At 36.7% G+C, this 15,732-nt stretch overlaps 1 protein-coding gene across 2 annotated transcripts; it reads left to right on the top strand.

Moving 5' to 3' along the window:
• The first annotated feature begins 54 nt into the window (after positions 1–54).
• LOC134545190 (uncharacterized) lies at positions 55–13,481 on the top strand. Of its 2 annotated transcripts, XM_063388559.1 has the most exons (4): positions 55–3,994; positions 7,892–8,255; positions 8,593–8,790; positions 11,707–13,481. In XM_063388559.1, the coding sequence occupies exons 1-4, from the start codon at positions 3,825–3,827 to the stop codon at positions 12,619–12,621; spliced, it is 1,647 nt and encodes a 548-aa protein (XP_063244629.1). In that variant the 5' UTR covers positions 55–3,824; the 3' UTR covers positions 12,622–13,481. The 2 variants fall into 2 exon arrangements, with proteins under 2 accessions (XP_063244629.1, XP_063244630.1); XM_063388560.1 differs by lacking the exons at positions 55–3,994; positions 7,892–8,255 and having other exon boundaries at positions 8,566–8,790.
• The last annotated feature ends 2,251 nt before the right edge of the window (positions 13,482–15,732 follow it).

Below are 15,732 nucleotides of genomic sequence, written 5' to 3'. Positions count from 1 at the left end.
AAAGTAATAAACAAATTTGAATTAATGAGTGCAAATAAAAGTATATTTATCAATTAAATTGCAGATTTCATTTCACTCCTTCTTTGTATCCATACAAAATAGTGATAATTCAATAAAAATGATTCATTTCTACTCATAAAAGTATGCAATAATTTCATCAATGTTTTGTTATGACGTTGTCACGTTAAACTATCTTTCGTAAACCGACTTTACAGACAACCAATTTTTATCTAAAACTTTTGTCTAAACATTTTTCGATCGGACCAACCATTATTGCAAGGGTTTGAAAAAATAATGGGTAGAGTTTAAAAAAATTCATAATTCTCATTAGTTACAATATAACGTTCTTCAAGTTGTTGGTAAACCTTATAATTTTTATCAAAAACTTTTGTCTGAAACAATAATTGATTTTCCATTGCTGCAAGGGGTTAAAAAAAATAAAGGGTAGAATAAAAAAAATTCATAACTCCCTTAGTGGTGCACTTTCAAATCCGTTCAAACTGTTTGTTAATCTTATAATGTTACTAAAAACTTTAGTTTGAAACAATTTTTGATAATACAAACCATTACTTCAAGGGATGGAAATAACAAGTGTAGAAAAACAAAACGACATTACTTTTATAAATACATTTACTTTCAAATTCATTTTAGTAAAAATACCTCAACATTATCTAAAACCTTTGGTTGAAACATTTTTGATGAAACTAACTATTACCATAAAAACAGGGGTTTAAATTTAATTTAATTTTTACATTTTTTAGTATCGAATTCATTGGAATTTGTTTATTACCATCTAAGATTACCTTAAACCTTTGTCCGAAAAAAAAATCAATTAGGCTATACGACATTAGTGCACGAGATGAAAAACTGTGTTTGTAAATCAAAAATAATTACATTACTACCTTAGTAGGCACATTATGAATTTCTTTAAGACATTCATTGCTGATGCATTAATTTAAAAACATTTAAAATATTTTCGCCGTTGTAGGGGATAAACCTGGCAAAAGGCCCCACTTTGAGGCGACAGTTTCTTATGTAGGGGCTATACTACCGTACAAAAGGGCACCACTTAGATAAAATCAGTTTGTAACTTATATGTGTGCTATTCGTTCTAGGTCACAGTTAGGTATTTAATTATGTGCAGTTACTACTAGCTTGGCTGCTGTTAACACATAGATAGGTATGGATACAGTTGGTGATAGGTAGATTACAATACCATACAAAACACCATGGTAATTTTATTTTTTATTAATGAAAATATCTCAGGTTTATCTTTAAAAAAAAATATTATATTACTTTTAAACATCCTAACTATTGTTGGCACGGCAGAACACAAATATGTTAAAAAAATGTCTGGAGTGACGATGCGCACATTCATTAACTAATCAAGTGTCTATTTTATCCGGTTTCGAAAATCTCATACACAGGTTCAGTTTATAATTTCGTTTTATATAAGTTTTTTACCTCGGCTAGATAAAATAACTTAAGTCGGTAGAGCTCTGATGCTCTCTCTCCCAGGCCACTGGGTGATTACAGTTGTGTGTTAAAATAAAGTGTCAAAATATATTCACGAAGTTAATTTTTACAATAATCCAGTTCATCAATGTTTCTCTTGGAATTAGACCGCAAAATAACGAGGTATGGATGGGATACGTGATTCGTCCTAGCGAAATGGAGTAACAGACTCAGTCATTTCTTACTCACGTATATTTTTCACTCCGAATAACTTTATCCTTTTGGATAAAGCCCTAATAATACTCTCTTACGTTTCAACAGTACATTTATACCATCCTTTAGTGCGGATGCATATTTCTGCTAGCTATTTTTCAGGATAATATTCCGTCGACGTCTCGTATGTGTTCATCCATTAGTAGGCCATTACATTATTTTAAAACCTTCTTAATTTAAGTCAGCTTAACAATCCGTTCCAGATTTAAAATACGGCTCCTGATTGGCCGAGAAATAAAGACAGTTACATTATTTCATATCAAAGACATCAAATCCGCGCGCAACAATAGCGCGGAACACAAAATCTCTCATTAAATTTGAATAAATATAGAAATAACATTTTTCATTAAATAAAAACGGTGTCAAATTAACAGTTTACCGTTTAAATGTCAATTGCTCCTAGAGGGGTCCTTGCAATTGTTTGTCTTCAACGTTCGTTTTTGTCATAGAGTTACAATCACATAGATATACACATAAAATATAAATAGTTTTCAAATAATAAAAATATACATACCAGACGAATAAGTATAAATTAAAATAAATAATTACGTAATCGGGGCTGAAACATACATAGTTGCAGTAGGTACACCGTATGGAATATGAGAAAATGTTGAATCGATATTTTTTGAATATTGGCGAGCAGATAGGTATTTTTCTTGTCAGCTTCCTTAAGTTCTTTAAATGTTCAAGGAGTTTATAGAAGTTAAAAAAAAATAATTCAAGATGATATACTTAGTAACTTTGAAATCTACCTACGCCTGTAGGCTGTGTCAAAGGGGATTCTTTTTTTTTTACAGAATTTTTGTTATATCGGGGTAAGTTCTTTCTACTGGAGTATTTTGATACTGAAAAAACTTATAATATGGTGACGTCTACGCAAAGTTGGCAGTTACGAATGTACTAGGAAGTTACAAAGTTTTAATTTCAATGGATTTAGTCATTCAGCTAAAACACCAAACATAAAATTCGTCCCCTATCCTCCAAAACCCCGAAATGAGTAAGACATGATGTTTCGCCAACTTAACTTTCAACTTGTAAGGCGACATGTACTGTTCGTTGGTCTAATTTAAGTATGTTGACATTAATACCATATTTTGTTGAAAAGTAAATTGATTATAATGATTTACATAATTTTAAATAGTTTCAGAATTCAGTATTAGCTGTAGTAAGCTACGTACAGATGACGAAGCAAATGTTAATGCTATATAACCTCTTCAGGAAAAGTAATTACGAATTAGTCGAATTTATAGTTTATGCTTGGAGAAATCAATGAAGTAAATTTATATGTGTTAAGACTACTTTATGTTTTTCCGCAATATTTGCATGCAAGAAATGCGGCTTATGAACACCCGATCAGTTGCCAATTTAAAAATTACTTATTTTTCTGAAACGATATGGTAGGTCTCATAATAGATACCACCACTCCGAATGCCTATATACTGGCCGGTTGACTTCTAGGAAACACTCTCTCAGTTGTGATAGGCAGCTGCTCGACTGACCCCCTCCACTTTCTGATGCGCTCATCACGTGATCGCCTGGTGACAGTGGGGTCTGCGCAGGTTATTTTGCCTCTTGTCGCGCTATACGGTCACTAGACGGGTAGATGGTCGGAAAGATATTTGTGCCGGAAAGCTATTTGCGAAATTAACTTATTTCTATGGAAGGTGAAGATTCGGAGTTAGTTAGACCGGAAGGTGAACCAAGTGCGTCTAATCAAGCAAGATCTGAAGTGCTACCTGGGCGCAAGAAGAATTCTTGTGTCTATCATGATTGCCAAGGATATTTCTACTTCAGCGAAAGAACTACTGCAAATACAAGGTAAGTGGTTCTCGGAAAAGTGCAATCTAATATTTTAGAGTAGTGCGATGAAATTTCACGCACGTGGAAGGCACTAGAAGGAAATTTGCCTTGTAAATTATTGTGTAGGAAGTATTGCTTTGTTTCAAGAAACTCAAGCTTCATAGTATTGCATATATGAGCTATTATACCACGCAACATTTTAGAATAATAATCGTATTTGTAACAATACGTTTAAAAAAATTTGCAGGCAACTGAGATGCACCAGAAAGAGTCACGGCTGTCGCGCTCGAGCAACAATGGGTCTTCAGGAAGGCGCAGTTATTGCTCTGTCCAGAAGCAGTCCACTGCACAACCATGAACCGGACCTGAGCATTAAAGAATCATACAAACTGCGTGCAGTTCTTAAGGCAAGATCAAAAATGGAAACCACCTCTCTTCGCGAAATCTTTTTTTCCGAGGCGAAAAGGTGAGAAATATTGATAGGCTTCATTTATGTTGTTGTTCTTGTTGTTGTTGATGATGATGACCTTTGAAGGTTTTGGCAGCTCACAACAGCTCAGGTATTCAGATAGATAGATAGATAGATAGATAGATATATATAGGCCTATAGTTGTTCTGGGGATGAATTATATGAATATACGGCAGCACCAGGAGGGATAGGCAGGGGAAATAGGAGATTCCCCCCCCCCCCCAAAAAAAAAACCGCCGACCTGTTGCGTCGTCATTTGAGATCCTGGAGTGATCCCGGCGGGAACCGCACCCGGATTGCCTTAGTGTGTGACTTTGTGTGGTGGATTGGGGGGGGGGGGGGGGGGGGGAGAGAGAGAGAGAGAAACAATTTACACACTTCTGTCCATTACTTTTTCCGGAACACAAATGTTCATATCACAAACGAGTAATAAAACTTACAAAACACAATTTCTCACACTTCCAAAACGTTCATATTGCCATAAAGTAAGCGACTCGAGATGAACATCTGAAAAACTTTTTCTCGTGCGAATTCAGGTTGACGCGCGTAGGGAACAAATTTAGATAAGCAAAAACAGCTTATGTTTACTGTAAAGAACATAAGTTACTAGTACAAAGTTGGTGTTCAATGCATTTATTTGGTTGCGATTTTTTTTCTAATCTTAACACTTTCAGTCATAGCATCCCACATTTAGGAGAGTTGCACATTAATTAGTTTTACGTTTTAACTGTACTTAAAAGTCACCTAACATTAAATTTGTGAGAATAAGTGGAATCATTTATTTCTGAGAATTGTTTCCAGCCATAAATACAGCAACCACTAGGTAATAACATCTGCCATATTAAAAATCGTATATTGGCTTCAATGCTTGAGCGATCGTTGTGTTTGTAAAGATAAAGAAGGCATCATATAATTTGGCTCATAGCAACAGTTGAAATTAAAATTTTCTCTGTGACTGAAAGGGTTAAATACGATAGTAAAAGAAACTAATATACTAATTCTGTAAAAAAAAATTAAGACTCGTAGCGTGTATAATGAGTGAAGTGTATATATAATCATAGTCTACGTATTGTCAGTGGCTGCATCCGAATACTGACCTAATGGATCCATTAGCTAAGGGATCCACTAAAAGTGCATCGTAGTGGACGCGGCCATCTTTGAGTTGAATCAAAATTATCACAAGGGATGCTGATGCATCACTTCACGCATCCACTAATTCGAGATTTCTAGGGATGCGACACTCGCATCCACTAACGCGTCCCTACATCCATTAGCTTCGGAATTGGGTTTTATTATGTTTGTGTATAACATTACTTCAGATTTTCAGCATAAGATTTGTTTAAAACATTATTAGTGAAAGTGATAACTTAAACAGAGACAAATGAAGACGTTAATAAATATAATCAAAATACGAATTTAAACTTAAAGGGTAATTCAAAACTCATAAGTATTTTTAAAGTTTACAATTTATAGAATGTATTTTATTTTGATCACTAACATGTGTAACATTCACGTTACGTTATTTTTTAATAGGTAGGTATTTATTATTTACGTTTTGCTGAATATTCGTAGATATCCATACACAAAATGGCTGCGTGAACATTAGTACGACTGACAGTCAACAGGTGGTGCTAGCAGTAAATGTATTCGGATACTATCCATACATTAGAAATGCGTCCTCTACATTGTGGCTGCATTTGCTAAGGGATGTAGGGAAGAGTGTGCTAAGGACGCATCTCTGTGTATTCGGATACAGCCACAGTTTCCGCGTGGACAAATCCGGAATGCGGAAAACATGTCGTTACCGTGCATAATTTTATCATATTGTTATGAACGCTGGAGACGAGACAGCGACGGCGCCAAGTGCGTGACCGGTGGCTGCGGGGGCGCTGACGTCACGCATACCAGGCTGGATGACGAGGGGCCCTCGGTTTCCCTCCTCCCTTTCCACGCACCATGCAACTACCTTGGCCAGAGCTATTGTTCCTAGCGGCCCCCGTCAGTCACGTTCACGCTTATCCCTGCCCTTCCCCCCTCCCCTGCCCTACCTGGCACACCCGCCAGAGCCCTGAAGTACGAGCCCCGGTGCCTGCCAGGGATTTTCCCCACGCTGTTCCACCAGTCTACGAGAGATCTGGAAGCATCGTCACGTGGGATGAGTGACCCCTTCGCCATCGGGTCGGAAACCCCTATGACGTCAAGCAGGGGTCTCTGTGTTTCCACGACCGACCCGGGACCGCTGAATGCGAGACTTCTGGGTGTTTCGACGCCTGACTCTGCGGCTATAAAAGGGTCCCCCCCGCTTGGCTCGAGAAATAAGAGATTGGTTGGTTGGTGAGAGGCGCGCGTGGCGCATATTACCTCAGTTGCAATGTACACAATGTATGGGGTTTCACCAAGAGACAAGAGAGTCAAGCCTAATTTAAAATTAATGCTTTATCTCCTTAATGAATATCCATTATTCCCTTTCAGAAATTAATAAGGATATCATCAAGAACTTAGTTATTAGATCTTGCTATAAAAGGAGATGAACAGCGTCTAAATTCGAATGTAGCTGCATCAACATGTAGCCAATTGTTGCAATACAAAAAAACTTTCAGCGATTTTGAACTTGACCAAATCCCTAGCGAAAATGAGTCGTGTTCATCGGTAAGTGAGTACGAATGTGAGGTTGAAGAGCACTTTATTCAGCCCGAGCTACCATTCCTTGTGAAGGAAGATGATAATCCGGAGCCTGAAGTATCAGTCCCAATCGTGGAGGATATTGGTGATATTCAGTGCAATAAAATGAAATGTGAAGTGCCATTTCTTTTCTAGTAAGGTATAGGTTACTTGGGAAAACTGTCCTATTTTCAATGGCATAAAAAATTTACTTGCGATTGAGATCCTTATATTCCAGAAGATATTTATAACCCATTAGAACTGTTCCTACAACTTTTCCTGTGGATCTCTTAGAAAATATAGCTTTTCAGACCAATCTGTATGCTGCGCAGAAACTGGGAGGTTCTTGCAATTTTCATCACACTAATTTTGAGGAGCTAAAAGCATTTTTTGCCACCAATCTCATAATGGGAATACAGAAATTGTAATGCTACAAGGACTCTAGGTCATCTAACCCTGCAATGAGAGACACATATATTTCTTATATGATGTCGCGTAACAGATTTTCATGGTTACTAAGTCATGTACGTACATTTTAATGATAACGACCATCAATAAAAAAAAGGACAAGAAAACTACGACGAACTGTACAAAGTCCTCAAAGAGTTAATAAAATGAAAAGGCTGTGAAGTGTTTAATTGAACATGGTAAGATTCAAACAGCTTTTTATGTGTTTCAATGTTTATATGAATGTGATTATTGGCAGAAGCCGCAGCGTAAGCATCAAGAAATTTGGTAATACTAGGCCTTTTATTGTTAAAATTGTGTCATGTAAATGGCAAAGTGGGGTGTTCTGTGCCAAGCGTCTCCAAGAGAAATGTGTGTCACTATTCGTGATTATGTCACGCTGGAGCTCTTAGCTGTACTGAATGTAGTCATAGCGAAGTTCGATCTGCAAAATGTGTCGATTGCAAGCAGGAAGGTGGTTTTTAAGACTTGAACACGCAGCATAAATTTAATAATTTGAAAGGAATTGGGATGTGTAGGGTGAAACTTATCAGGCATATATTATAGCTACCTATTATTTAACTTCTAAACTTCTCATTTCAGTTACATTGAATCTTCAAATTATATACAAATGTGATAATAATCTCAATTTTCTCTAACCCTATAACAAGTATGATAATCAAATAAATAGCATGTTCGGGTTCAATCTCAAAGTCACTGGTCTCCAAGATAGTGGCTATCTTAAGTTACTCTTAAGTCTTAATATGCTTCTTCTATTTTTTACAGAAATTCTGATGGTGCAGATAAAAATCCTTATGCAACAGTGCGGAGGTGTATGGAAAGAGCAAGACGTGAGCTATTTCCACCAATTACGGAGGATTTGCGGGAGTTCTGCAATATTTTGGACGGCAGAACCTGGGCAGATCTGTACAGCCCCAACCACGAAAAACAACTTGCCCACAAAGTCGTAGAAACTGACAATGGACAAATCACTGCAATTGTTTTTGCTAATGATACCTTCCTTCAATTCCTTTCGGAAAATCCAACCGAACGTCGTGAGGTATCATTTGACGCTACCTTCAAAGTAGTCCCCCGAAGGCCGAGCGGCTTTTGTCAACTGATGACAGCGGTGGTATACTTTCAAGACATAGTAAGTATACTAGCAATATTCTTTTAGAAATTCAATACTCCATTTTCTTATTTGCAACTCCTTTTTTAATTTGGAAGTGTTTCTTCAGATTTCAAAAACGTGCTCGACTTTCTTTGTTTGCTTGTTTTTATGTTACTACATAATTACAAAAGTTTGTGTACAGAATTTACCTTTATTTCTTAAAAAAAAAAAAATGCAAAATCATAAAAGTGTATTACAAATAATTATGGATACCAGATTTTGTTAAGATTTGATTTTCCTTGTGTGTGGTTTTTTTTTTTTTTTTTTTTTTAGGTAATGATGTGTTTAAAATAATAAATTAACGTTACAATTTCAGGGATTTCCGATTTTCTTCGCCTTGATGACCAAACGGACTCAAGAAGCATACGTTGCTGTCTTAGACATATTCCATCAGAAGACATCTGCTTGGGAAATTGTGGCTGTATCGTCAGATTTTGAAAAAGGACTTGTTAATGCCATTATAACCAGATATCCGAATGCAGAGTTCCATGGGTGTTGGTACCATTGCTGCCAGGTAAGTAAGTTATTCTGTCATGAACTAACTCTTCTTCTTTTTTAGAGGAAATTTAGGGGCTAATGAACATTCAGATTCTGTTACATTACCATCCCAGAGTATAAGTAATACTCTTAATACATACTTTTACTTGATTGTTAGTGAATACCATTTAGCAGATGTCAAGAAAGCATACATACTTATGTTTTCGATTGTTTAAAAAATTCGCTAGGTAGGTACATAGTAGAAATTGGTTCCTTCGGGTGCACGGGCGGCGGCTGGGGATTGAGGATGGGGTCAATGACCGAACGCCCTGACGTCACAGCGGCCATCTTGGATGACCTTGGGCATGACCTTGGTGGCCAATTTGGGTCCGCCATTTTGTTTTCACTGCCAATTTTTTGAGCCATTATTTTGTTTTCTAGAACTTTCCACCATTTTGTTTCGCCACCATTTTGTTTCGCTACCATTTTGTTTTCTAGAACTTTCCATGACATCGAACGACCTACTCCTAGGCGTTGCATGTTTTGTTATGGCTGCCATCTTGGATTTCCTTAAATATTAACCGATTTCAATGAAAAATTTAAAATATATAACAAAATTTAATTCAAATTTCTTTTTAATTTAAAAACCTACCATCTTTAAATTCGACCACCATATTGAAATTTTGTAATTTTTAACTTCGAAACTCAGGTAAAATTTTAAAATTTATAAAAACATTTAATTAATTAAAATTATAATGAAAATTTATATAAAAACATACTTATGTCACAGAGTCCTGGGTTCGAATCCGAAGAGGTAAAAATAAATAAATTAAAATGGCAACTGATCCTTACGCCATACAAGCCACCGGCAGACTAACCTTACAACAGCATATGTCAAATTAAATATTAAGTCAGTCGGTATGACGACATGTCCGCCATCTTGTTTCTGGCTGCTGGGAGCAGACATCTTGTTTCAAGCTGCTGAAGGCCATCATGTTAGTTTTAATTTTAACTGCTAGAGTGAAATATTAATTTATTAACAGTCAACTGTCATGGCATCCACCATCATGGGCGCCATCTTAAAATTATCTTAATATCGAGCTAGAAAGTCGCAAAAAATTCAAATTTTTACCTCGTATGATTCGAACCCAGGACTCTGTGACATAAGTATGTTTTATATAAATTTTTATTATAATTTAAAATAATTAATTTTTTATTAATTTTTAATTTTTCCCGACTTTCCAAGTTAAAAATTAAATTTTTTTAATATGGCAGACAAAATTCAAGATGGTGGAGGTTTTTAAATAAAAACAATTTGAATTAAATTTTGTTATTAAATTTTAAAAAAATTTCATTGAAATTGGTTAATATTTAAGGAAATCCAATATGGCGGCAATAACGAAAAATGCAACGCCTAGGAGTAGGATGTTGAATGTCATGGAAAGTTCTAGAAAACAAAATGGCGGCTCAAAAAATAGCGGCAAAAACAAAATGGCGGACCCAAATTGGCCACCAAGTTCATGCCCAAGATCAAAGGTCATGCCCAAGGTCATCAAAGATGGCCGCTGTGAAGTCAGGGCGATCGGTCATTGACCCCATCCTCAATCCTTAGCCGCCAGCCGTGCGTCAGAAGTAACCAATTCCTACTACTTAGATACCAAAATGAAATTCTGTGAAACAAAATTTCGATTTAACAGTTTCATTCACCTTTTCATATTTTTCTTGAATGTCATAATTTTCTAACACAGCATTTAATGTGTCTACAAAAACAGAAATACACACAGAAATAAACACAGACATACATGCCAATATACTAAATCGCATATATGCACAAAAACACCCACTAACAATCACAAACATACAGAAAACAGTGCACAAAAAAGACACACATAAATGCAGAGTAAAAGAAATATTAAAAAAAAATTACGATCATGTTTTGTAGAATTATTTTTTATATTACTTTAAGTACAATTGTTACTGTTTGGCATCTGTGCTTTATGAAAGAATGTCAATAAATTATGGGCCGCATTACTAATGATATCAACATCTCGAAACATCCAATACTAACCTCCATTCCTGTCTAATTCGGCATTCTAACTTTGTAATCCGAAGGCACAGAAGTGTACAGACTTAATCAATAACCAATAAGATAAGACATCCAAAAAATTAATTTTAAAAATCTCCACACACACATTTCTCTGTCAGGCTAGATGAGTGTAGCGATGGAATTCAATAAAGGAAGGTACTGTTCCGGTCCGGGATTTTTTTCTTTAAAGGAAAACGTTAACCCCATTTACACACATTAATATTGGACAGTTATAGTATCTCTGAGCAGGTTATACTAGTGTTTTTATCACATCGGGAGCTTGTTGGGATTGGACATACTTCTGCATTTCAGTTAAGTGGTGGTGGGGAGAGGTAAGTTATATGTGGTGCAATATGTGTTGGTAGGAGAGGAGTGGTAGGTATGTTTATGTAATAATTACGAGGTTGTGTATAGGTCACAGGGTTCGAGGAAGGGGCATGACCTTTCGAGTGATATGACAAAAAAAGTCTTAGGGAGTGGATAGAGCATGCTAATGCCCTTTTTCAGAAGTATGTATGTCTTATGGGTGTTGGTAGGAAAATGAATGGGAGATATGCTTATGTAGTGGGGAGGGGTATTCTGTTTTATCTCACAGTGTATGGTTCGATGTAGGGGGGTATAGCTTAAGGGGGTTAGAGTGGTATGAAAAGCAGCAAGTCTTAGGAAGAGGGGGATGATGGTGAGAGACTAAGTCTATCTCCACCTCCTCCTCTCCCCTCCCCTCTCCAGGCAAACTCACCCCTCCCCCTACACCTCTCTTCACTCCTCTCCCCTCCCCTCACCCATGATCCAGAATGCCTACGCACCTGTACTTACTGTATTATTTTATGTACTTAAGTTTCATGTTCTACAAATTTTTGCTTTCAGGCTATTTGGAGAATGGTCATGAAAACTGGTCTAGTGGAGGACTGCAAGAACAATGACGACATGAAGAGGGCTATAAAAATGTTGATGGCACTAGCCCACTTGCCTGCAACAAGAGGAGCCCCACATGACGATGCTGTTCCTGCCTACGACATTGCTGACGGATTAGAGGCAATCCTAATTTTCATACATGAAAAAAATTTGGAAGAAAAGTTGGCAAATTTGATCGAATATTTTCAAAACTACTGGATGGCTAGAGTGACGCCCCGATGCTTTTCTGTCTTCAATCTACCAAGAAGAACAAATAATGCGTTGGAATCTTTCCACGCTCTAGTTTTGTCAATAATGGGCCCACATGCAAATGTGTGGAAATTTTTAGTTCACCTGTCTGACTTGAGCAACATGTACTTTTCGGAATTCAAAGCTCTTGTAGAAGGAAAGACTATTAGAAGACAGAAACCACAGAACACCAACACGCAGAATTTGCGAAAAATCATAGGAAAATTAGTATCGCGAGAATTTAGCGTCACTGAATTCCTGCGCAAAGCTGCGCACACAGTTGATGGCGCATATAACACTTTGCAAACTCAGAATGCGAGAGCAGAAGCTACTGAGGCTTATCAAGCATCGGAGGATGAGGACGATCCCGAAGATGTCATACCAAGAGCACTTCGGAATGTGCCAGCAGAAGTAGAAGAGCTTTTGCCTGAAGATCCAGAACCAGACCAAAGAACACACATGACGTGTAAGGTTTGTCTTCTCAACCCATTGACTCACCTGGTATATCCTTGCGGACATTTCGTGTTATGTGAGAACTGTGTAATCGGCCTGAGAGAGAACCAATCTCCATTTGTAACACTAAAGTGTCCGGTATGCCGCTCTGAGTGTGGCGATATTGTGCGTGTTTTTTTTGCTTAATTATCGTATATAGATCTAGATTTCACTAATTAAACTGTAGATGCATGTGATTCCTAAACCAAACAAACAAACTATTGTAACATACTTAATATTGTTTTTCAACCAAGGTACCAGAAGTAGGCCTATGTAAGGTGTTTCTCTTATTATTTTATATTAATTATTGTCTAATATTATATTAAATAATTATCAGACTAAATTTAAATGTTTTCAAAAAAGCAAAACATAATTACTTATTCCAGAGAACTCCTTTCTTAAACCCTTTAAAACTAGGTACATTTAATCGGTGTGCCACGTGCTACTGCTTCTCAGGATTCACGTTGCAGCACCCATTATTTTTTCAAGCTTCCATGCGCATGACATATAAAAAAAATTAAAATGTTAAAAGCTGTCAACACACATTCATCCGCAACGACATATTCTAATATTCAAATACATTGATACATCTCCTTCTCCAATTTATGATTTTATTTATCTAAGTAATAACATTTATTCTTGGTGTTGGAATTTTATAAGTCTACTATTAAAATAAAATATAAGTTGTATTGGCTGTAGAAGCTAACACGGATTATTTATCGCTACCAGCATCAGACCTACTCAAACTGATTTACATAGCTTATGTTTTCTTTACATGCTTTCATTTGCGCTTACAATTTCTTTGAGGGCTTTCATTTGCGCTTACAATTTCTTTGAGGGCTTTCATTTGCGCTTACAATTTCTTTAAGGCCTTTCATTTGCGACTACAATTTCTTTGAGGGCTTTCATTTACGCTTACATTTTCTTAACATGTATTTCATTTGCGACTACAATTTCTTTGAGGACTTTCCTATACACTTATGTTTTCTTTACATGCCTTCCTTTGTGCTTACATTTTCTTTATATTGTAACTCAGTATCTCATGTAAACAATATTAAGTATGCATATATATAATTAATATTAATAACATATTTATTGGAAATTATTTCATTAGGTATACTTATAATTTTCACCATAAAGTAAGCAGGATAAATTAAGGGAAATAAAAAACATAGTATACATGAAAATTTATTTTATTTATAAAAGTTTATTATATTACACATCATGGAAAGATCCAAACATATTGGTTGACCGGCTAAGACTTCTACATGGCTCGCTTTGTGCAGGAAACTATTCGTGCATCAAAGAAATATCCTTCATACTCAAAGAACTGAGGAAAGCTGGCTACATACAATAATGGCTTGTTTTACTTGCATTTGTATAATGTGGAGAAATAAATTAAATATTGATAATAAAAATTTAATGTTTTTATTTCTTGTATTCTGATTTCTAACTAAGACATAGTTCTCGTAACTTGTGCTTCCAAATGTGCTGCCTTTTTGTTGATTATGCTTCCAAAATGTGCTGCCTTTTTGATTGTGCTTCCAAAATGTGCTGCCTTTTTGATGATGGTGCTTCCAAAATGTATTGCCTTTTTGATGTGCTTCCAAATGTGCTTCCTTTTTTAATTGTGCTTCCAAATGTGTTTTCAACTAACTCCAGTAAATGATGTTATCAAGGAGAGTATTCCTTTGAATATAGACTCTGAAATAATTACTGTGTGTGTCAAAAATGTACTAAAGAAAGTTCTTACAGACATGCTGAATTCTTTGTAAATGTAATCGAATGTGTATTTGCTATTGAAAAAAGAATAAAATACAAATATTACGAACTGATTTGTTTCATTTAATACCTGTTGTGCAATAACTACTTTTTCTGTAATTTAAAAAAATGCAATTATTCAGGATATTAAAATATTTTATTTTCTACTTAAAATAATTCAATGTAGAATACTTATATACATGACTTTAAATCCGAGTAAAAATCAATAATGGTATAAATACATTGATATCAAAGTAATTAAGGTATATGAAAATACAGTAACATGAATCTGTTTAATAAACGTCTGTTAAACACTGGAAAAAAAAAATCTTTTTTGTAGCTAGAACAAGTATACGTGGGTGGCCTGTTGCAACTGGTCTTTAGAAACGCGACATGCTGGCGCCTATCATGCTGGGCTTTTTTCCCTCCAGTACAGCCAGTCCTATGAGCCATAGAAGCTTGTTGCGACCAGTCATCATCGATGCGACATGCTGGCGCCCTGTAGTATCTGGAAGCAATCACGAGTCACTCTTAAGTTGTTTGTTGCAACTAGTCTTTATCAGCGCCTACTGGGTTTTTCCCCAGTACACAAGTCAGTCAGCCCTATGAGTCATCATCGATGCGACATGCTGGCGCCTATTGTGTCAGGGTGATTCTTGGTAAACAGATAAGGCATCCAGCCCTGACTACCTCGTGACCTTTGCTCAGGCTCCCTCCGAAATTATCTCAGCCAATCAGATGCTTGGAATTTCTGTATGCCCATATATGGATTAGTGAGTCAACCACTGCTGCTGCTGGGACTATAAAAGCAGGCAAGCAAGGCCAACCCATTTCATTCGCTGTTCATCTGCCGACCTGACTACAAGTTCTTCGCTGCTCGTGCGCTTCTGCCCATCGACTTCGAGAGCTTGTGGATTAGTGTTCCCAGTGACTTCGAGTGCTTTTCATCGTTACTACTTCATCATTCGTCATCTCTAAGGTTTCCTCCTCGTCTCTTTCAACGTCGAGCTGCCACCGCATGTTCCGTTGGGAGATTCCTGTTGAGATGTCCTGCATCATCAACATCATCGACATCATCATCATGGACGGCAAGACATCCGGAGTTGCTGCTTCTTCTGCTTCTTCTTCTTCTGGGGTAAGTCCAATGCTTCCTCAAGGGTTACAGTGTGGATTCTGTAATAAGGTTTTCGCTACTCGTTTCAATGGATTACGCCACGAGCGCCAGTGCCTCCACAACCCACACAGAGACGACCAGCAGATTTGTGAGAAGTGTGGGGTAGCCATCACTCGCAAAGACAATATGACTAAACACTTGAGGTCATGCATTGGCGAAATTTGCAATGCAGCGAGTCTAAGTTGCAAGTACTGCAACAAACTATTTTCTCACATTGGAGATGCACGAAGACATGAGAAGGCGTGCAATTTCAATCCAGATCGCCAGCTTCTAAAGTGTGACAAGTGCGAGAAAGACTTCACCAGACCAGACAACCTAGCCAG

The sequence above is a fragment of the Bacillus rossius genome, unplaced genomic scaffold, assembly GCF_032445375.1.
Source record: "Bacillus rossius redtenbacheri isolate Brsri unplaced genomic scaffold, Brsri_v3 Brsri_v3_scf619, whole genome shotgun sequence".
Classification (NCBI taxonomy): Eukaryota; Metazoa; Arthropoda; class Insecta; order Phasmatodea; family Bacillidae; genus Bacillus; species Bacillus rossius.
This window is presented reverse-complemented; position numbering and strand designations above follow the sequence as displayed.